The sequence below is a fragment of the Panicum hallii genome, chromosome 8, assembly GCF_002211085.1.
Source record: "Panicum hallii strain FIL2 chromosome 8, PHallii_v3.1, whole genome shotgun sequence".
NCBI classification, from domain to species: Eukaryota; Viridiplantae; Streptophyta; class Magnoliopsida; order Poales; family Poaceae; genus Panicum; species Panicum hallii.
The window spans coordinates 13,916,235-13,937,736 of record NC_038049.1 but is presented as its reverse complement, the minus strand read 5'-3'; the positions used below and the strand labels follow the sequence as shown (position 1 = coordinate 13,937,736).

The 21,502-nt window shown below is 47.2% G+C and overlaps 2 protein-coding genes and 1 long non-coding RNA gene across 6 annotated transcripts in view; 2 read left to right on the top strand and 1 right to left on the bottom strand.

Moving 5' to 3' along the window:
• Nucleotides 1-689: 689 nt before the first annotated feature.
• LOC112902707 (2-(3-amino-3-carboxypropyl)histidine synthase subunit 2-like) lies at nt 690-6,726 on the top strand. 2 transcript variants are annotated; one of them, XR_003230639.1, is made up of 10 exons: nt 690-891; nt 1,002-1,195; nt 1,728-1,836; nt 3,290-3,686; nt 3,991-4,060; nt 4,138-4,205; nt 5,172-5,287; nt 5,364-5,470; nt 5,550-5,756; nt 5,906-6,257. XR_003230639.1 is itself a non-coding variant. In XM_025971876.1 (10 exons), exons 1-10 carry the CDS (start codon nt 805-807, stop codon nt 6,154-6,156), a joined length of 1,539 nt encoding a protein of 512 aa, XP_025827661.1. In that variant the 5' UTR covers nt 690-804; the 3' UTR covers nt 6,157-6,726. The 2 variants fall into 2 exon arrangements, 1 of the variants encoding a protein (XP_025827661.1); XM_025971876.1 differs by having other exon boundaries at nt 5,617-5,756; nt 5,906-6,726.
• A 1,667-nt stretch (nt 6,727-8,393) lies between these two features.
• LOC112902945 lies at nt 8,394-10,691 on the bottom strand. The gene is made up of 3 exons (XR_003230697.1): nt 10,295-10,691; nt 10,042-10,206; nt 8,394-8,658 (listed from the first exon to the last, which is right to left on the bottom strand). It is a non-coding gene; the product is annotated as an uncharacterized LOC112902945 (long non-coding RNA).
• Nucleotides 10,692-20,446: 9,755 nt separating this feature from the next.
• Nucleotides 20,447-21,502, top strand: part of LOC112903113 (WAT1-related protein At5g64700-like) — a 29,831-nt gene continuing 28,775 nt past the window's right edge. For all 3 annotated transcript variants that reach the window (XM_025972330.1, XM_025972329.1, XM_025972328.1), the window contains exons 1-2: nt 20,447-20,765; nt 20,987-21,049. In XM_025972330.1, the coding sequence (XP_025828115.1) occupies nt 20,482-20,765; nt 20,987-21,049 (347 nt within the window). In that variant the 5' untranslated portion in view covers nt 20,447-20,481. The remainder of the gene's footprint in view (nt 20,766-20,986; nt 21,050-21,502) is intronic.

Sequence of the window (21,502 nt, the reverse complement as noted above, 5' to 3'; positions counted from 1 at the left end):
TCCACCATGAGGAGGCCGAGGATTGGAGGGGGAACGACGAGATTGGGCGCAAGGAAGGCGAATCCGGCGGCAAGCGATGGACCGAGACGGTCGGAGGAGGTGGCGGCGCTCGGACACCAAGCTTGGTAGGGGGATAGAAACCGGCGCGGAAAAGGATCGCAATAGAAAAGTAGGGGCCTCCCTACCCACCCCGTGGGAGAAGGGGCTGGTAGGGCGATTTAGGTGTCTCCCTACTCTAGGGGCTGGGAGAAAGGGCTGGGAGGGCTACTTTAGGGGTTTGAGTAGGGACTCTAGGGATTTCAATAAGGGTTCTCTTGAAGTGAAGTTTTTTCTTGGTTTCTACTTTTTAAGTAGGAGCTTGAGTAAGGATTTTGCTGGAGTTTTTTTTTAATATAACAACTTTTAAATGCTGAATTGAGAAATGGTTTGATCCGGATTCGATAAATATGGTTATGAAGATACGAAATGTTCGATCATGATCCGACATACGGGGGAGAATATTTGCTTTTGTATATAGATTTTATTCTCTTTGTACTTATATATGATGTTTAAAATAATTAACTAATTAGCTTGTAGTAACCGTTATGCTTAAAAATAGAGTAAGGAAACACGGCTGGCTTAAGTATCCCCAATGCTAAAAGTATCTTAACTGCTTATGGATTTGGGCCCCAATACTTCGATCCAACGGCGCAAACGAGACGCCAACTCACAAACCCAAAACCCTGGAGGCCTGGAGCAGCCGTCTTGCTTCCCCCTTCCCCATTCTCTTCCGGCGGCGCGCGACCTCCCGAACACTCGTCGGCCATGGAGGCCGACGTCGGCTCCAGGTACGAGATCCCCCGTACCGCGGAGTTCCTCCGCGCGCGCGCCTACACCAGGGTCGCCCTTCAGGTAATCAAGCTCAATCCATTTCTCTCCAATTCGGTGCTCTCTTTCCTGATCCATTGAGCGCTTGCTGGTGCCCCGATCTGATTCTTCGGCTGGGTTTCTTGGCGCCTTAGTTCCCCGACGAGATGCTCAAGGACGCCCCGGCGGTGGCACGGGCGCTGCGGCGGGAGCTCTCCTCCGGCGGCGGCGGGGTCAGGGTGTTCGTGATGGCCGACACGGCGTACAACTCCTGCTGCGTCGACGAGGTGGGCGCGTCACACATCGACGCGCAGTGCGTCGTCCACTACGGCCACGCCTGCATGAGCCCGTGAGCAACCCCGCACGCCCACCTCTAATGTTTGCGCTTCCTCTCGAAAGATTGAACCTCATTTTCTCTTCCGATTTTTTTTATCAGTGGTGGATGGGGTTCTTATGTATGGTATTAGCGGGAGTTTTAGTGTCTTGTAGTTAGCTAATTTCTGTAAACAAGTTTTATTTCGGAGGACAAACAATTAGATGTTCCATTTTTTTCTCTATGGGATTCATCAAATTTGTCATATGCCATTAACTGAAGAAAGCAGGAACATTGAGGTTGGGGATAGAGTTCTATTGTACTGATGGTGATTCTAATGAAATTGATGCTCCTGGTTTATTCAGTTAGTGGGACGGGCATGGCAACATTGTTGGTTAATCACGCTTCATGCCATAAAAAGTATTGTGCTTAGCTGCACAAAATTTAGGACAAACCTGTTGATGGTTAGAGGGAATTTGTTGCCACCAATTTTTCTACTTGTTTGGAACCATTTACTGTTTGCTATATGTTTGTGCTAACAGTATCACACTGCCAACTTGAAATGTAGAACATCAAATTTGCCAGCTTTCTTCGTACTCGGGAAGGCACCATTGGATGTCCACGCCTGTGCCAGCTCAATGCTGGAGTGCTCAAGGAAAGGCAATAAGCGTATTCTGGTATGGACCAAACTATTTCCTGTTCTTAAATGAGTTTTCTTTAATCCACAGAATAATCATAGCACCTTCTCATGAATTCTTTATTGACAACTCTACTAAATCACACTACCAGATCAACATGCTAAAAAATGAGTGCTTTTGCTACCCATGTAAGGACTCTTCTTAACTATATTAAGGTAAATGGAGAAAAAAAGGGCATTGGATTCAGGGTGCGTTTGGTAGCACTCCAAACCAGCTCCGCTCAGCTCCGCTCCTCGCTCTAGGTGCTCCCGCTCTCGGTCGCTCCAACCCCCCAAAAATCCCGTTTGGTGGTGGCGCTCCACAGGCTCCCAACTCCAGGCGACGACAGCGGAGCGGCGTCGGCATCCTATGCAGTGCCGCAAATTGACCTCTTGCGACATTGAATCGAGCTCCTGTGCCGCCAATCGACCTCCCGCGGCTATGAATCGAGCTTCTGCACCACGAATCGAGCAGGAGGAGAGGAGGGCGGACCTGCGGCAGGGATGAGCCTCGACGGCCGCGAACGGAGCAGGACGAGCGGAAGGCAGAGCTGCGGCGTGGTAACGAGCGGAGGGCGGACCTACGCCGTGGGGATGAGGACCGGCAGCCACGAATCGACCTTCAGCAGAACTCCGATGGCCAAGCTCCGGCGGCGGGCGAGCGGCCGGGGTACTGGAGGGGATGGGCGGCCGGATGACGGGCATGACGGTCGGGGACGAGCGGCCGAAGCGGAAGAGAATCGAGGGGAGCAGGTTTTTTCCGCTCCCCATTTTACGTGGAAGCAGGTGAAGCGCTACAGCTCGATTCCCGGAAGAATCGGACGGCAAATTAGGCATTTGGTAGCGCTCCGGCGATTTTGGTGCAGAGCGGAGCGCCTGGAGCGCTACCAAACGCACCCTCAGATTTCTTTCACGAATCAAAACATTTTTTCTGAGATTATTATTGTTAGCGTTGAGAGCAATATCAGTTAGATCAGTAGTGAGATCGTTTCTTTTGGGCAACACATGTTTTGATTTAGGTCATCATTCCTATACTAACTTGTAATCTAGGCTTAAAAGTAGGCGAGTAAAATCTTTTACTGTTTCCCTGTGCTCTTCCACTCTTCCTATTATGGCACCAGTAATGGTATATTGGCATAGTGCAATATTTGCATAACATCTTGCTGGTTCCAATATTATGTTATTCATGATTAAGATTTTCGTTGATCCTGAATGTGTGAGTGCAGAACTCACGATGTAATGAACTTCATTCATTTTTCTTTTTATTGCAAAGATATGCAGCTCTCTTGCATAATGTCCAAAAAAACTCTGCTCAGTTTTGGTTTCTGTTGATTTAGATTTTCTCCAGTACAAGTGACGTGTTTGACTGTTAAATATCAAGTACTATCTATGCTGTGCCACCATCTGTATTGTTCTATTTGTAATATTCTTGGCTAACATGCCTTACCAAATAGGTTTTATATGGACTAGAGTATGCATATGCATTGGATGACCTTAGACGAACTTTTGAAGAGTCGTGTAAATCAAATTCCTGCAATCCTGAAGTCCAGTATGCAGATGTTCTGTGTTCAGTTATGAGCCCGTCATCAAGTACTGCAGATGAAAATGATTATCCTCAATCAAGTGGAACCTCTTGCCATGTAGATTTGTCGATAAAGAGTGATGTGCCAACATTTCTGGATAATCGTTGTAGCATGGAATGTTCTAGTTCCACACACAAGTACAACCTTGGTGGTGTTACATGGAATATTTCAGCTGAGGAAAAAATGGAGGACTATTTAATATTTTGGATTGGGCAAGATAATTCGGCATTTGCCAACATTGTGCTGACTTTCAATAAATGTGAAATAGGTTTGTTTTCTTCTTCCTCATTTTGTCGCTAACAGGAGTATTGTTTAGTGTGTGTCTTGTTTCCTAGCTTATAGTCGCTTTTCTTTTGAATATGAGTATACAATCCAGATAGCTTTGTGGCACACATGCACACATACCAATTTGATGTATTTTGAGTACAGTCATTTTTACAGTAAAAGATCAATTCTTGATCTTCAGTCCTCAATTTCAACTTCAACCTCATGGAATTTGTGATGTAGCTATTGCTCTAATACAGGGATCTTCTATAACGTAATGCATTTGATATTGATATTTTCTTTTGCAGTTAGATATGATGCAATAAAAAGTCAACTCTCAACAGATTTCTCTCATTTGATGAAAGTTCTTAGGCGAAGGTACCTTTTTTTCATCATTCATATACTTTTTCCTGACAATATGTGGTACTCATAACAAAGCGCACATGTACTTGCAGATATTACCTTGTGGAGAAGGCAAAGGATGCAAATATTATTGGCATTTTAGTGGGAACTCTGGGTGTTGGTATGCTTTTCTAATTCAAACAAATAAATTATTATACCAGCATGACCTTAGTCACCGGAAACGCGGGACGACTTAGTGATGCCTGTTCTGCGGAACGTTCAGTAACGTGGGTCTGGGAAGGTGCGGGTCACTGCCTGGATCGCGTCTGGTACGTGACCCGACGAGCACAGGAACTAGGAAGGACGATGGTCCCTGGTAGCAAGGATGTGGGTCTACTTGGCTGCTATTGGCTGGCAAGAACGTGGGTCGTGGGCTCAATTCTATGTGCATTCGTTTGTGGTGGCTGGAAAGATAATCAGCCCAGTTTACTATTAGATTCTATCTTTTTATATATTTGTGGTATATGTCTAAATTATCATGGAGATGTGTATTAATTGGGTATCGTTCCATGTTATCATTCCGGTTTTGTTAGGATTGCGTTCCTCCCTCCCAAACTATCGTCCCAAAGAGGTATACCCCTATTGTACCATACTTTTCCAATGCAGGGTTCTGTGTTCGTCATCCCTGTTCCTCGACCCTACCGTCCCCGAAATGTGGTGACTTAGAGCATGACTATCTCTTAAATGAATATTGAGGTGCTGTTAGAATGTCGAGCTCTTTATCAAATAGTAACGTGAGCTTTGATTTTTGCGTAGATGTTTTGGTCAAGCATGCGCCGTAGAAAGACATCAGACTATGCAATACCTGGTCCAAGCCTGATTAGATGACCCAAGGCAGGTTTAGTTGGGACCGGAAGCACTTCAAGTGGGATGTGCAGGAACTCTGGAACTAGTTGATGGTTTGGCAGGACCAGACGCTTCTCTTTTCTTTACTGATACGCTGATTTAGTCCAGTTCAATGATCATAGATACTGTCACTTCACTTGAGTATTATTTTTTTTTATTTTCTCAAGTTTAGCTGGTTTAGAATTTTAGCATAAACACATAGATTTCTTGATGTGGTGCATTCTATTCTTTCATGATGCAGCTGGTTATCTTCATGTAATTAAACAACTGAAAGAAGCGATCAGGGCTGCTGGAAAGAAATCTTATACATTGGTCATGGGCCGGCCTAATTCTGCAAAACTTGCGAATTTTCCTGAGGTGGGCTTCTTTAAGTCTGAACTGTTTTCTGTGTCCCTATCTATTTCAGCTGACAACTTGTTTTTCCTTTTGGCAGTGCGAAGTTTTTGTTTATGTTTCTTGTGCCCAAACTGCTCTGCTGGACAGCAAAGATTTTTTAGCTCCAGTTATTACACCTTTTGAAGCTGTATTAGCTTTTAGCAGGTATGCAGCATTAACGTACTCTACTAGCACCATTGAGTTAATTTTGTCACTCATGGCCTGATTACAAATGTATATGAAGTGCCAGATGTGGCATCAGTTTGCAGAATTTTATGATGGTTCTGATGCCAGAAGCAAAATGTTTTCAGGGGAAGAGAATGGACTGGTGAATATCTTCTGGATTTCAAGGATTTGATCACTTCAGAGAAACAAGAAGTTACAGTCGCAACAGAAGAAGCACGGTTTTCCTTTATCAAAGGTGCCTATGTGGAAGATAACTGCACTCAAGGTACATCATGTGCTAAGTCTATGCATCCGTCATTGTGTGAACAAGTTCTGTACTTTAATAGTGTCTGTGACTGGCTTGCTCATAATCTTTTATTTTGCTTGATCTAATTTTAATTGTTACATGTTTTTTCAATTGTTTGGCCCCACCAGAAAGTATGGAACAATCAGAAACATCACTTACACTGGCTGAGGTAACAGAAAAGGCACTAAGCATTCAAAACCAGAACAACGACGCTGTCCTTTACCAAGGAAGAGCAATGTCCTCAATCGACTACCTCAAGGCACGTTCATACCGTGGTCTAACTGGAGATTATGAGGGTCCAGCACCTGATTCAATCTTGGTGGGCAGAACGGGGAAGGCAGCTGGTTACAATGACGAGAAAACGCAAAGTGCACAATGATGGCAATTGGCAGTTAATCAGTTACTAAAGGTCTCTGGCGAGGAAAACACAGAGTTCACTTGCACCCTGAAAGGTTCACCATTCTGCACAATACCTGTTTTATTTTGGTTGGGAAAGAGATTTACAGATGATTACGGATTCATCGTTGGTGTGCAATACCTGTTTCTAGGGGAAGGGGGGCAAATCTTTGGATGCAGTTCTCTCAGGAGGCACTTTTTCTGTTAGAAACTAGTGCATTCAGAGATCTAGCTGTCCTGACCATTGGGGTCATCTCCACATAAACGCTGGGATCTAGAGTGTTAGAACAGTGATTTAACACTGAATTTGCTGAGTTTATCGGGTCAGATGACCGGATAAACACCCCTGGATCCACCCCTGATCAGAGTGTCAGTTTTGATAGTCAGACGAGCCTTGCGGATTCCAGAAACTGGCATGTTTTCAGAAGTTGAGATAGACGTGGTTTGCCACTTGTTCTGTAGTAGTTAACTATGTTTGTCCAAGACACAATTTGGCCCATATATTCTTATTATTTATTTGCCATTTCCTAATGCACCATTTGGTAATCCTTTACACCTGCTTTTGTTTGCCTTTATTGCCGGAACAGATGTGAGGTCGTCGCCCATGCTGACAAGTGAACTGTTTTTGACACCGATCTTGTACACACTTAGCTTTGTACTCGTTAGAAATAAATGAGTACTGCTGCGCGCACTGACGTATATGTAACCAGCCATGTACAGTGGAAACTCATCCGTGCATTATGGTGGCACTTGAGTTGTACATAATTTGAAAAAAAAATGATGCTTAATGCATTTTCCAAGGAATAAATGCATTTTATAGGTAAACAAATCCTAGATAATCTCAGTATTAGAGATATTTAGTGTAGCTGTAGGTGTTTATTATGTGTTTGCTCACTTGCCATGTATACATGATTCCTTTCCATGTATACTCAGCCCATTAAGTACTCTGTATGTATGTGTGTGTGTGTAGAGAGAGAGAGAGAGAGAGAGAGAGAGAGAGTACTCTGTGGCTGGCCGGCTATAGAATAGGCTATTCTGTGGCCTGCCCATCCCATCCAGCGCACCATATGCCGCTGGATTTCCCCACGGTCGCTCCCCCTCCCGTCCAATCCAGCGCGACGGCTTCGCCTGTTCCGTTTCCAATCGCATGCGAGGCAACAGCTAGCAATCCAGCTAGCCAGGCCAGGGCGAGCGAGCCGCCGTGCTACAGGCTGCATGAGCCGGCCAGCTTTTTTCTAGCAATAAATGACCGTGATTATCGTTGCATTTACTTCATGCCTGCCTCGCCTATTATTTTGTCTACACGGTGCATGTGTGTGCTACAATGTTTTTTGTCCACACGTGCATGCCAATGCCCAATGGTTACAAGAATAACTCAAGTAATATATCAGAATTTGGTATTTGTAGCACATAAGAATTACTACAATCGCTCAAGTAATACATCATATCGAATTTATATGATGAGTTACGATAGTACATAGTTTACTACTAATTTGATAATTTTGGACATATTTACTATTTTTAATTGACAATCAGCAGTAATACATCAGATTGAATTTACATGATGAGCTATGATAGTACACAGTTTACTACTGATAATAATTTTGGACAGGTTTACTACTTTTTATTGACAATCAGTATTATTATCAATTTACTATAAAATGAGGTACGTGCTATAATTCAAGATACAGTACTAACGAAGGAGAGTGGCAACAATTTGGCGTCAAGCAATTCCGAGGATAATTTGACAATATATAATGAGATCATTTTACCATGACATAGTTACTAGAATCGATATGTGCCATTGTATGGGCGCGTTTGGCAGAGCTCCTAGAGCTGGTTCTCTGCTGAATCCAGCGAGAGCTCTGCCAAATAGTTTTTCAGAGAGAAGTGATTCTCTGCTGATTCTGTGGAGTGATTCTTTGAAATAAATTAAGAGGCTGGGAGCTGGAAAAAAAATAGCTTCTCCTGATTCTGTGAAGTGATTCTCCATCCTGATTTTAAGAATTTATTCTAGAGAATAAAAAAGAATCACCTTCAGCCACAGAATCACTTCTCTTACAGAATCAGCTTCCACAGAGAATCAGGATCAGTTGGAGCTCTATCAAACAGGCCCTGTGTGTCAAAATTTACCATAACCCATTTTACCATAATTTGGACTAGGCACAGATTTAGCATCAAGGTGCTCCGAGGAACCTCATGATGTAACACAATGGAAAGTAAGAGTAGGATGTAACACAAACTATGGTATACCATGGCACATTTGTATTGCATGACATGTATATCAATCCATCTTTGAAACAGAAACAAAATATATGAGATAAGACACTAGGTCTCCATTTATTTTGAACCCCTCGACGATCAAGATCTTGTCCTGTGCGCCTCAAGTCTGGCTGGAAGCTTCTTGATCGGTGTTTAGTGGTGTTTAGTGGGTTGTAAGGCACGTAGAAGGGGAGCTCTGACCTAATCTGATGGGCCCCTTCTCCTGGATTTGTAGTGAATAAAACTTAGAACAAACGTACATGAATAATAACAAGTAGGACTGAACAAAGATGGTAATAACATATATGGCTATAAGAAAGGGAGCTCTAGCTTGCCAATAACATAATGATTCTCATAAGTGATAAGCTTTGTTTTTATCTACTGGACGCACTAATCTAGAGTTTACATTAAAACTAGCAAAATAGTACTAAAAAAGAAATTAGCTCCTAGGAACTGAAACAATAAGTCTACCTGCTCCCGTGGTCATCTAAGAGAACAACTGATTAATCTCATGACCTAAATAAGCTAAAAGTTGAGATAATGGGTTCTCCATTTTTTTTTAAAAAAACATGTGAACAGCAACTTGGTATCTTTTTCTCCCTTAACGAGAATACGCTCCTTTGAACAGTATATCTGGAAGAATTGATTTCAATATGAAAGAAAGGTAGTAAAAGAATATATCACTATGAGGGGAAGACAAAGCTGACCAATGAGATAATTGGGCATGCTTGTTTCAAACAATCGAACTGCATGTCTGCATGCAGCAAGAAAAACTATGATTGATCAAAACCTTTTGGTTGCATGCATGTCTGCAGCTCAGGTGGCCGAGTCCACCGCAGGCAGTGGGGCAATTTGGGGCTAATCTTGTAGGAATATATAGAAGTAACCGAAGAGCACTTAACAATTGGATGTAAATGAAAGGATAAATCTGATCCAAGGTCTAGAGGGAATCGGCCGCTAATCCAAAGGGAGTCAAATCAAAGCAGAGTTCGTAACGTGGATTTTTTGCGGCTGCTCACCTCATCAGGCTATCCGTTTCCCCCGGCCTAGATGGGGAACAGACAAGAAAAATCACAGCCACGATGCCGATTCAACATAAAATGGAGCTGACGGGAATCAGATCCAAGTGAGCCACGGATGAGATGTCCATCCCCAGAAAATGAATGCATCTCCAGTAAAGAAAATAATATATTTACTATTATAATATAAAATAAAAAACATTATCACCATTTTCTATATATTTATTTACAGGAAACAAAAGATTACAAGAACTTCGTAATATGAATATAAGAATTCACTATAAGAGCAATCTAAGTTACCATATTACTTAGAAAATTTAGTTTCAAGCAATTGAAAAAACATGATTAAACAGTGAACACAATGAAACCTGCCACTGCTGGCATCTATATCAAACAAACCTATGTAACCTGGTGTAAAATCTAAAAATTCAGATGATATGGCTACTATGGTAATTCCCAATTCCTCGTGACTAAACACAACAACGGATTTACGGTGAAGCAATAATCATAATCCAAAGGGAATTGGCTCCTAACCAAAGGGAATCGGCTTAAGTTTAATGAGTACGGGAAATTTTGTGGCTGCTCACCTTGGGAGCTTGTGCCCGCTGGCCTCAATGGGACGGTCGGCTCACAAAAGCACTAGGACTACGGCAACCCCGATGTCCTTGCCCACCGGTGGCACCAGCTGACTAAGGAGATGGATGGAGCTATGATGTCACCGCCCCGCCGGTGGAGGATTGGAGTGTATCCTGCTGCGAAGAAGAATGGATCCGCAGGGGAGTCGGGCAACGAAAGGAGTGGGGATTTGGGCGAACAAGAATGAACTAGAAATTAGCTTACCAGACCGCTTGACAGCATAATCGGTGGGGACGCGAATGCGAGGGTGGTGCTACTATCACGAGAGGGAGAGGCCGCTGCTGAGCCGTCACCGAGACGCCGGGGCTTCTACCGATGGGAGCCGCCGCCGCCGCCGCACGTAGAGATCCATAGTTGCAGACACGCAGGGGACTGAGGGGGAGGGTGCTAGCGATTGAAGAAGCTGCGGCAATCAGGGAGATCTCTTCCTCCGATGCCAGAGAGACGCCCTCCCCCATGGATTGTGCATCACGCTTCCTGCTCGACGAACGAATTAGGGCGGCAGATTTTCTGCGTGTGTGCGGGATGGCCGGATTGCAAACAGGAGAACTTGGGTGGGTGTGCTGGACGCCCAAGCTCAGAGCCGAGTCGTGTAAGGCCATCTCCAGTAGTGTTATCATTCCGGCTGTCCATTTTGAGGGAAAAGGGCGTGGAACACACCTCATGTCTCCCCCATCCGCTAGACGGTCTCCAGCAGGCGCTCGCATCCCTCCCCCATCCGTTGCTCTCCCGCCACCCCGACAAGCACCGCCACCCTGACGAGGAGTAGCAGCAGCAGCAGCAGCTCCGCGGCGCCGGTCCTCTTCCCTGGTCCGCGTCGTCCTCCTCCGACGACGAGCAGTAGCAGCAGCAGCCGTGGCTCCGTGGCTCGCATCCTCTTCCTCCTCCGACGAGCAGCATCAGCAGCAGCCGCGGCTCCGTGGCCCGTGTCCTCTTCCTCCTCCGACGAGCAGCAGCCGCGGCTCCGTGGCCCGCGTCCTCTTCCTCCTCCGACGAGCAGCAGCAACAGCAGCCGCGGCCGGACCCGGCACTCGCTCGACCTCGGCCACCCCGACGCGCTCCTCGTCCTCGCCGACCTCGCTCCAGATCCGGCGACCTCGCCGTGTACCGCCTCCTCCCCGAGCTCCTCCGCGCGCCATACCGCGTCGTCGTCCTCGTCCTCGGCTGGCTCCAACGGCAAGCGGGCCCCGGTGCCGCGTGTCGCTACGGGATTGGGCAGCCGCGGATGGGGGAGAGGGAGGGCACCCGTAGGAATGGGGGAGACGTTGGGGGATCCGTTGGAGAGGTGAATAGGACCAAAACTTCTATATTTGGGGTAAAGTGTGGGATGGGGGACAGAACTGGAGATGGTCTAAGGTTAGTTCCGACTTCCGAGCCGTGCGGGACAAGCGGCGGACGGATGGGGTTTGGGTTTAGACGGACCATATGCTCGCATTTGGGTCTACATACCGTACACATACCATATACGTATATATATATATATGTATACATATATATATACGTATGTATATATATGTATATATACACGTATGTATGTATATGTATGTATGTGTATGTATATGTATGTATGTATATGTATGTATGTATGTATATATATACATATATATATATATATATATGTGACAACGACGACACCCCCCAATCTGGATGTGTGGTGATTCCCCAATCCTAGTCTCTCTACATGGTTTCAAGAGACCAGTTCGAAATTCCTAAACACCTTCTTTTTCGGTTGCCTTCAACCTCTCCATTCTGATCTGCATCTTGTGCTCCTGCACGACGCAGCCACCCCACCTAGCCGTGCGGCGCGCCCTTGCCGCACGCTTGCCACCGGGAACGGCAGCATGCCTGCCGCCAAGAACGGCAGCATGCCTGCCGCCAATGACGCCACCACGCCGCCTCTGATCGTCCACCCCTACGCCACCGTCTCCATCAAGTCCCACGTTCCGGTGACCTTGGAGATGAAGAACTCCAACTACACCAAGTGGGCATCCTTCTTCAAATCGATGTGCAGTAAGTTCGGTCTCCAATCGCACATCGATGGGTCTTCTCCTGCGCACCTCGACGACCCCCAATGGTACTCGGCCGATTGCTGCGTCAGGACGTGGCTCTTCGGCTCGGTCGATGACTCTGTTCTCGATCTCGCCATGGAGGGCGACGACCAGAGCGCCCGCGCCCTCTGAACAGCGATCGAGCGCCTCTTCCGCGCCAACAAGGAGCCACGGGCTATCTTCCTCACGCACGAATTTCACACCCTCAAGGTGACTCCACCATCTCAGAGTATAGCCAGAAGATGAAAACCGTCGCCGATGCCCTCCGCGATGTCGGCCATGGCGTCCCAAACTCCCAGCTTGTCCTCAACCTCCTCGGCGGCGTCAATCCGCACTTCACCAACACCGCCGACGACATCGCCAATTCCCCGGTCCTCCCTGACTTCGCCCGCGCCCGCGACATGCTCACCCTCAAGGAGCTTCGGCTCGCCAACAAGGACAAGGTGGCCGTTGCAACGGCTCTTGTCGCCGGTGCTGGAGCTTCTGGCTGCACTTCCCTGGGTGGGTGCCGCTCTTCCTCCTCCGGCTCTAGTCAAGGGGGCTCGGGAGAAGGGCGGCGGCGCTGGTGGAGGCGGCGGCGGCGGAGGCAAGAAGGGGCGTCAACAGTAGGCGCCTGCGAGCCAGCAGCAGACCGGCAGCTTCTTCCCGCAGGCCATGGGCCAGATGCGCCCAGGCGGCCCATGGATCTGCTTCAACACCTATGCCGTCCAGCAGGGCATGCAGGCCCAATACGACGGATCTGGCTGGCACGCTGGTGCACTAGGGCTTCTTGGGCCCTCGCCCCAGGCCCACACGGCCTTTGCGCCACTGTAGGTGTCTCCTACGGGCCAAAGCTGGGATCATGCTGGGCTGGTTGCGACCCTGAACCAGCTGTCCTTCCAGAACCCTGGCCCTTGGGTTATGGACTCCGGCGCGTCAACCCACATGTCGTCTATGGATGGTATACTAATGAGCTGTCTTCTCCCCTCTCATTCTTTCATTACCATAGGAAACGGTCATAATCTTCCTGCCTCGTGTTATGGCACCTCATACCTTCACACCAGTGCATCCAAATTCCATCTAAATAATGTTCTTGTTGTCCCATCGCTAGTTCAGAACCTCCTTTCTGTTCGTCAGTTCCCACGTAAAAATAATTGCTATATAGAATTTGACACACTTGTTTTTTCTGCTAAGAATATCCTGACCCGACGCGTGATGCTTCGATGCAATAGTGTTGGCGACCTCTACACCATTCCCCCAGCTGCTGCCACCACCACCACCCACGCCAACATCGCCACCTCCACCACCATTTGGCATCACCGTCTCGGTCATCCTGGGAGCTCCGCCCTCGACATCCTTCGAAATAATTCTTCTATTACTTGTAATAGAGATAATCATAGACTTTGTCATTCGTGCTGGTTAGGAAAACATGTGCGGCTACCCTTTTCGACTTCTACTTCCTACAGTACAACTCCCTTTCAGCTTGTTCACTACAATTTTTGGATGTCCCCTGTCACTAGTATCTCGGGGTTATCAGGACTACTTGGTTATGCTAGATGACTTCACCCACTTCTGTTGGATGTTTCCTCTAGTTCATAAATCTGACGTTCATACCCACATAACCCACTTCTGTAGCTTCCTCCAAACCCAGTTCGGCCTTCCCGTTAGGAACATTCAGGCGGATAACGCACCGAGTTCGTTAACTGTGCCCTCACGATCTTTTTCTCCTCACGCGGGATTCATTTACGCCTCTCCTGCCCTACACATCCCCCTAGAATGGAAAGGCCGAACGAACCCTTCGCACGTTGAATAACATATGCCACACACTTCTCATACAAGCACACATGCCCCCCTCCTACTAGGCCGAAGCACTCGCTATGGCTACCTATCTCCTAAACAGGCGTCCCTGTTCTGCTATCCGCAACAGTGTTCTCTACACCCTTCTGTACCATAGCGCCCCCCGACTACGCCCATCTTCGCACCTTCGGCTGCCTATGCTACCCAAACCTTAGTGCCACGACACCGCACAAGCTTGCCCCACGGTCCACAGCTTGCGTCTTCCTTGGTTACCCTTCCTCCCACAAAGGGTACCGATGCCTTGACCTCTCTACTCGACGCATCATCATCTCTCATCATGTTGTCTTCGACGAGTCTTGCTTTCCGTTCAGCTCTACTCCACAGGTTCCCATCCAGTCTGGATTTTCTCCTAACTGGACAGGCCGCGCCGGTACCTCTGTGTACTGCTGCAGCGGCACCTTCACCTGCGACTGCTCCATCCACCAACGACATTGAGCAACTGCGTCTTTGCTCCTCAGCTGATGTCCTCAATGACCCCACCATTCTTTAGTACGGCTCGGTCCTCCACCGACCCAGTTGTACACCTGCTGCCACTCCAGGGACCAGCACCATCCCTGGTGGCCCAGCAGCAGCGCCCGCAGCTGGCCCAGCCGCCATAGCTGCAGCACCGCTCCACTAGCCGCCTCCCAGCAGGCGGCTCCGACCTCCTGTGCAAGCGTCGCCAGTGCCTATGCCGGTGCAGCCAGCTGCGCTGCCGCCAATGCCCCACCTGCACCTCGACGGCATGTCACCCGGTCACAGACTGGGACACTACGCAAGGTTCATCCGATGAATCTCGCAGCGGCACATTCATCGATCTCACCTATCCTGGCGAACTACCGCAGTGGGCTCGCTGACCCAAACTGGTGGGCTGCCATGGCCGACGAGTACAAGGCGCTCATCAACAACAGCACCTGGCGCCTCATTTCGCGTCCTCCGGGCGCTAATGTTGTGACGGGCAAGTGGATTTATAAGCATAAATTCCACTTCGAAGGTACTCTCGCTCGTCACAAGGCTCATTGGGTGGTCCGAGGCTTATCCCAGTAGCATGGCGAGACGTTCAGCCCGGTTGTAAAACTGGCAATGATTCGAGTCATCCTCAGCATCGCCGCCTCCCGCTCCTGGCCAATTCACCAGCTCGACGTGAAGAATGCTTTCCTTCACGGCCACCTGGAGGAGACAGTCTATGGCCAGCAGCCTCCCGGCTTCGTTGACCCTACCAACCCTGACCATGTTTGCCTGTTTCAATGTCCATTATTTGGCTTGAAACAGGCTCCGCGAGCGTGGTACCAGCAATTCACCACATTCATCCGGCACATCGGTTTCACCGCTTCTGCCTCCGACACCTCTCTCTTTGTTTACGAAGAGGGCGATCATGTCACGTACTTGCTACTCTACGTCGACGACATCATCCTCACCGCTTCCTCGACGGACCTCCTCCAGCGTATCATCGAGTGACTCCACTCCGAGTTTGCCATGACGGACCTTGGCGACCTTCACCACTTCCTCGGCATCTCCGTCGCACTCTCCGCCGCCGGCCTCTTCCTATCCCAGCGATAGTACACCCTCGATCTCCTGCAGCGTGCCGGCATGGCCGAGTGTCACTCCACGACGACCCCAGTGGACACTCGTGCCAAGCTGTCAGCCTCGAATGGCGCTGTAGTCGAGAACCCATCGGAGTATCGGAGTCTCACCGGCGCCCTACAGTACTGCACACTGACTTGGCCAGACTTGGCGTACGCTGTTTAGCAGTTGTGCCTCTTCATGCATGATCCCCGCGAGCCACACCTTGCGCTGATCAAGCGCATTTTGCGCTATGTGAAGGGCTCGCTCTCCTCCGGCCTTTACATCAGTGTCGGCCCCACCTCCTCCCTGATAGCATACTCCGACGCCGACTAAGCCGAGTGCCCCGGCTCACGGCATCCCACCTCTGGCTATTGCGTCTACCTCGGCGACAACCTCATCTTCTGGTCTTTGAAGCGTCAGACTACGGTCTCCCACTCTAGTGCTGAGGCTAAGTACAGGGCTGTTGCTCGCGTTGTTGCCGAGTGTTGCGCCAGCTTCTCCGGGAGCTCCATATCTCCATTGCTTCAGCAATGGTTGTCTACTGCGCGTCAGTGTGGTCTATATGACCGCCAACCCCGTCCATCATCGTCGCACGAAGCTTATTGAGATCGACATCCGCTTCGTCCATGAAAAGGTGGCCTTGGGATAGGTCCGGGTCCTCCATGTTCCATCTTCTCACCAGTTTGCAGACATCATGACGAAAGGCTTGCCTGTTCAGATGTTCATGGAGTTGAGGTCCAGTCTTTGCATCCGGGATCCTCCCGCTACGACTGCGGGTGGGTATTAGAGATATGTATAGCTGTAGGTGTTTATTATGTGTTTACTCACCTGCCATGTATACTTGATTCTTTTCCATGTATACTCGAGCCCATTGGCTATATATATATATATATGATGACACCCCGCAATCTAGGTGTTGGGTGTGTAGTGATTCCCCAATCCTGGCCTCTCTACACTAAGAAACAATGGTCTACCCTCTACCATTGTTTCCACAAAAGTTGAAAGAATTGAAGCAAAGAAGATGATTTTGGTGACCGGCATGATATTGGGATTCCTATTCTATATAGTATTTTTTTATGATGTAGAGGAGAGAGAACGAGGTGGTTGCTTTGCGAAACAATCGTCTCATAGACTAAACTTAAGGACTATGAGACTGCTTACTCACTATTGTACGAGTTGTTGTTGTAACGTTACTTACAATATTTCTTCTTTTTATTCAACAAATTGAGGGATATGTACTGAAACAAGATAATAAAATAATAATAATCAATCGTATTGAGATAACATGTTATTGCATGAGACCGCGTACTAGACATGCGGCTCGGATCAAGCGGACAAAGGGGGTGGCAGCGGTGTAGAGCAGAGGAAGGGACATGGCGTCGGCGATGGCCATCCTACATAGCGTGTGTGGGAGGAGTCAGGACTTTAGGTTGTTGGGTCAGCCCTCGAGCTGTCGGGTTGTGCAACGGGCAGGCTCATGCTACGATTTTGGGCTTGACGCTTGGATCGGGGCGCGGGCCAGAAGAAAAATATCGGTTTTTTCCTTGACTCGAACCCGACCTAGCCCGATATTATGATGTACACACAGATGAAATTCTCGTTACAAGATTGCAAATGTTTAGATTAGAATGAGTATGATTTCTAGTATATCCAAAATGTATGATGAAGTCTTTGGAACTAAGGACCATCAATTTATTTTTCTTATTTTTTCTCTTTTTTTCTCATATATATATGTGTTTTTATTTTTTCTTTTTTTCCCCTCAACATTTTCTTTTCCCCTCAATATGCTTTTTCTACTCCCCGAACCTTGAACTACATGATACGACTTGCTAGCAACGACACGGTGATAGCCTAAGGCACCACTCAGCAAATTCTCTACCGAAACCACCAGGACTGCATTACTATCAGACTGTAATGCATTACTCCCTCCATTCTCATATGATGGGCACATTTCATTTGGTTCAATGATCAAGGCAAACAAGTGTGCTTATCATCTCATTTACTCCCGTCATAAAATTTCCTCGTGAAAAACCAGCTGTTAACTCGTGACTCTTCGGTGTCCACGCACATGCAAAATGATTTACTGCCTCCGCACCGATTCTCTCCCCCCTCCCTCCCCTGCGCATGCAAAACGAGTCCATGTAGCACTGCAGGAATGACCATTGAATTCCCACCCATGCTACGGAGTAAATGCGAGACGGCGCTGCGTGCGAAGGTTACGTGTTCCACGAGGCGCCTTCCAGTATATGCCGATCATATGTGATTTTTTTTTCTTTTGAAATGTGCCCATCATATGAGAACGGAGGGAGTATTATCACGAAGAGAATTATGAGAACTGAAAAGAGATAACACATTACTAGGCAAGTTTTATGTTTTGAGACAAGACGCGAAAAACCACCGCTAAAAAGATCGGCTTTGGTCCATTCGATTATTACCGGTTAACTTTTAGTCCGGTACTAAATTTGCTCCGGAGCCATTTTAGTATCGGGTCCAAATTTGAAAAACCTCCGGAGCTATTTTAGTAACCGGCCAAGACACCGGCAGGTACTAAATGTTGCATTTTAGTATCGGCTGGTGGTTTGGTCCGATACTAAAATAGCGCGGCCATTTAATACCGGTCAATGACACCACCCGGTACTAAATGATGACATTTAGTACCGGCCGGTGTCTTGACCCGGTACGAAATGGTACTCTACGGGTTGCTTCAAAACGAAAGCATCTCCCATCTAGTCACATGTGATGCATAAGTGGGATGGTAAGGAAGATATGCATGAGGCTGGAGGTCATGGGTTCGAATCCTCGTGACCACGCACGTGCATATAATGCTTGAAAAATTTGTGTGACTTGTGACCTGGGGCTTGTAATATTTTTTTCTTTATTTTTTTAGCGAAATTATCTAAATGCGCTATTTAGTACCGGGCACCGCGACCGGTACTAAATGTACGCCCATTTAGTACCGGCCAGCCTATATCGGACGGGGAATCGGTACTAACCGGGTGTTCCCGCCCGATACTTAGTGCTAGAATTCCTAGCAGTGACCGAAGCCTGCTTTAAAACAGTGGAATGTCAAACTGGATTGAATATGTTATCATGAAGTTTGGCGTCTTGAATAATTAGACGTCAGTTTAAATGTATTGACATATTATGTATAATACGCGTCAGCCACACATGCATCAACAAATTCAAACCTTAGGTAAATATCCTACTATTAAGTATTCTACTACAGACAATTGCACGTAGTAAAGGATAGCTTGGGTATATACTTTTTTCTCAAACACGCAGGAGAGCTGCGTATCAATCTATTAATAGAGTCGTCTTACATAGACCCAACCACCCCCCCACTAAACCTGCAAGAACTAAATCACCTATGCTTGTCAAGAAAGACCTGACCACAACACCCGCAGCACCCACTAGACTACAACAACACTGGCTGTGTGCAAGGACAGACCCTTAGCACAAGCTAAGCTCCAGAAATGGGCTTCCTCCCTAGCACGGGCTAGTTCAGACCCTTTCTTGTATCGCCACTGACCGTCAAATCCGCCTTATCCCTAGCTCTGATATATACTATGAAGTATATAGTATTCAACGCGGAGCACACCCTTATTTAAAGTTGAAATAAGTACAAAAAATCAGGATCAGTACTTCATTGCGTTCAACATTGTACGGTTGGAGGCTCCGCGGGTGACAACAATCATTCATACACCGTCCTTGACTTTTTTGGGTTCGCTGAGAGTGGACACAATTGAAACACATGGCAAATTTCTCAATCGTCCTTATGCTTCATTAAAATAATTAAGTACAAGTAATCCGGCACAGTAACATTTCCTACAATGCTGAATCTATATGACTTTGTGCGTGTGTGGAGGTGTAAAGAGTCTCCTTGCGGATCACAGCAATAGTTCCTACATTGTCCTATATTTCCTCGTGTTATATTAGTCGACAGAGAGCACCGTTAACTACAGTCTTAAAAGGAAAAAACATGTACACATTATCTATAATTACCCGACCCATTAGTGTTGTTCTAATGGTAGTGGATTAGTTCCGACTTACACTATTCCCAATCCAATTTAGTTGCGTAGATATCTTTTTCAGGCAACGGCACGGACGGCACGTCATCTCTATTCTTTCAATTTCTAAATAACAGATTTTTTCTTGGCTCTTCCTGTTGACTTAGATCTATTAAACTTCTTATCGCATACGGAATTGAAATTGAATGGAGCTCACGTCAGAATTGAAATCTCCTCTGACTCAGAATCGAGGTCGCTTTATCTTCTTCGTGCAAATAGCAAACGAGCTAGAGAAAGAGGGGAAGGGAAAGGGCATAGGCAGGTGTGTGGATTACCTCGAGGAAGTAGAGCACGCCCCGACACGGAGGTGATGCTCGCAAGACAACCACGCGAGGAAGCCTGTGATGACCTCAGCGAGCGGACGGTCCGCAGCGGTGAGCAGCGAGAGAAGGCTCGCTCGCTCGTCGGGCCACAGTGTCATGATGGGGGTGCATGCTAATATGCTGGGCGTCGTTGCCATCGTTTGGGTCAACGTCACATTGGCTAGTGCCGTGAAGGATGGCGGTGGGGGGTTTGGGGGGGGGGGGGTGGTGTTGGGTTCAGTGTCAAGAATTGTCAGATGTCAAAACTCTATTTGGAAGAATTTTAAGTTAGATGTTGTTACGTGAAATTTAATGATGCTCATCATGTATGCTTAGACGTCAGTCTAAATGTATTAACGTATTATCTGTTATATATGCACCACGTCACTTCTTTCTTGCAAAATACAAAATATCCTATCAATGCAAATCTTGCAACTACTGCTTAAATTAATTGGAGAAAAACCAGAACTTCTAGTGGGAGAAAAGACAACCAGGAACCTTTATATATATATATATATTAAGTAGTCCACCCATTACGTTTTAGTTCCAGCTTTGAAGCTCATTCCGCAAGATTATAAGCTCGTCCACCCGCCATGAGCAGCATCACCCCTACTGTTGGAGCCAGCACGGAGAGATCAATCGCGATGGAAGAGGCTGCCGCCGTCGACGAGGCAGCAGAGAGGAAGAAGGCTGCTGCTGCGACTGGGCTGATGTGGAAGGCGCCGGCGGCCATGGTGCTGGTGCAGCTGATCATCACAGGGCTGATCATGCTGTCCAAGGTCGTGATCAGCCGCGGCATGTTCATCTTCGCGCTCCACGCCTACCGCAGCGCCTTTGGCACCATCTGCATCCTTCCTTTCGCAGTGTTCTACGAGAGGTGCGTGTTCCAGTAACTCCTCTCTCTACTTTTCGTACATCCAAATCTTTGGTTGCTTTCACATCTTCACTATTCTGAAGGGAATTCCTGAGTGTTAGAATATACACTGTTACGTGCATATGGAGATAGTACAATTTCATCTACAAATATGAGGTCAAACAGCTCTCAAATTTGAAAATTAGGTGGTGTTCCTAAATTACTTCTATTTTAATTTTGTGCAGGGGGAAGTGGAAGGAGATGAACTGGCGAGCCTTTGGATGGATCTGCCTCAACTCGTGCATAGGGTACGTACCAGTGCTCATATTAAGCTATTAATTTCTTCCATTAGCTGCATATGATCATGCAAATGGAAATGATGCCATGTGATGAGACTTGGCCAACCGACGAGCCATCTGATCAAATAAGCACAACCAAGCTTGGTTTTGCCAGCATATCTTGTCAACGCTTTCGCGTAGAACATGAAAAACAGCCTAGCATATGTATGGGTAGGGAATCGGTGCATCCGCTCCAAGAGGGTGGTTGAATTATCATACTTAAAAAACCGAATCCTATGGCTTAAACTAACTACAGCAATGTTCAAGATAAACTTTGACAAGTCTATCTAGTTGTTCTCCAAGGTTTATCCATGTGTTTGTCCTACTACATCACAACACCGGATTAGCAACAGATGTCACAGTCATCAGAGTGTCTGTCCTCTTATTCTGTTTTTAAGGCTGTGTGTCTTCCGGGCAGAGGTC

Coding starts and splice junctions, on each gene's coding strand:
- LOC112902707 (XM_025971876.1), top strand. CDS start 805: ATGGAGGCCGACGTCGGCTCCAGGTACGAGATCCCCCGTACCGCGGAG. Junction 892..1,001: donor ACACCAGGGTCGCCCTTCAG/GTAATCAAGCTC, acceptor TTGGCGCCTTAG/TTCCCCGACGAGATGCTCAA. Junction 5,757..5,905: donor GGAAGATAACTGCACTCAAG/GTACATCATGTG, acceptor TGGCCCCACCAG/AAAGTATGGAACAATCAGAA.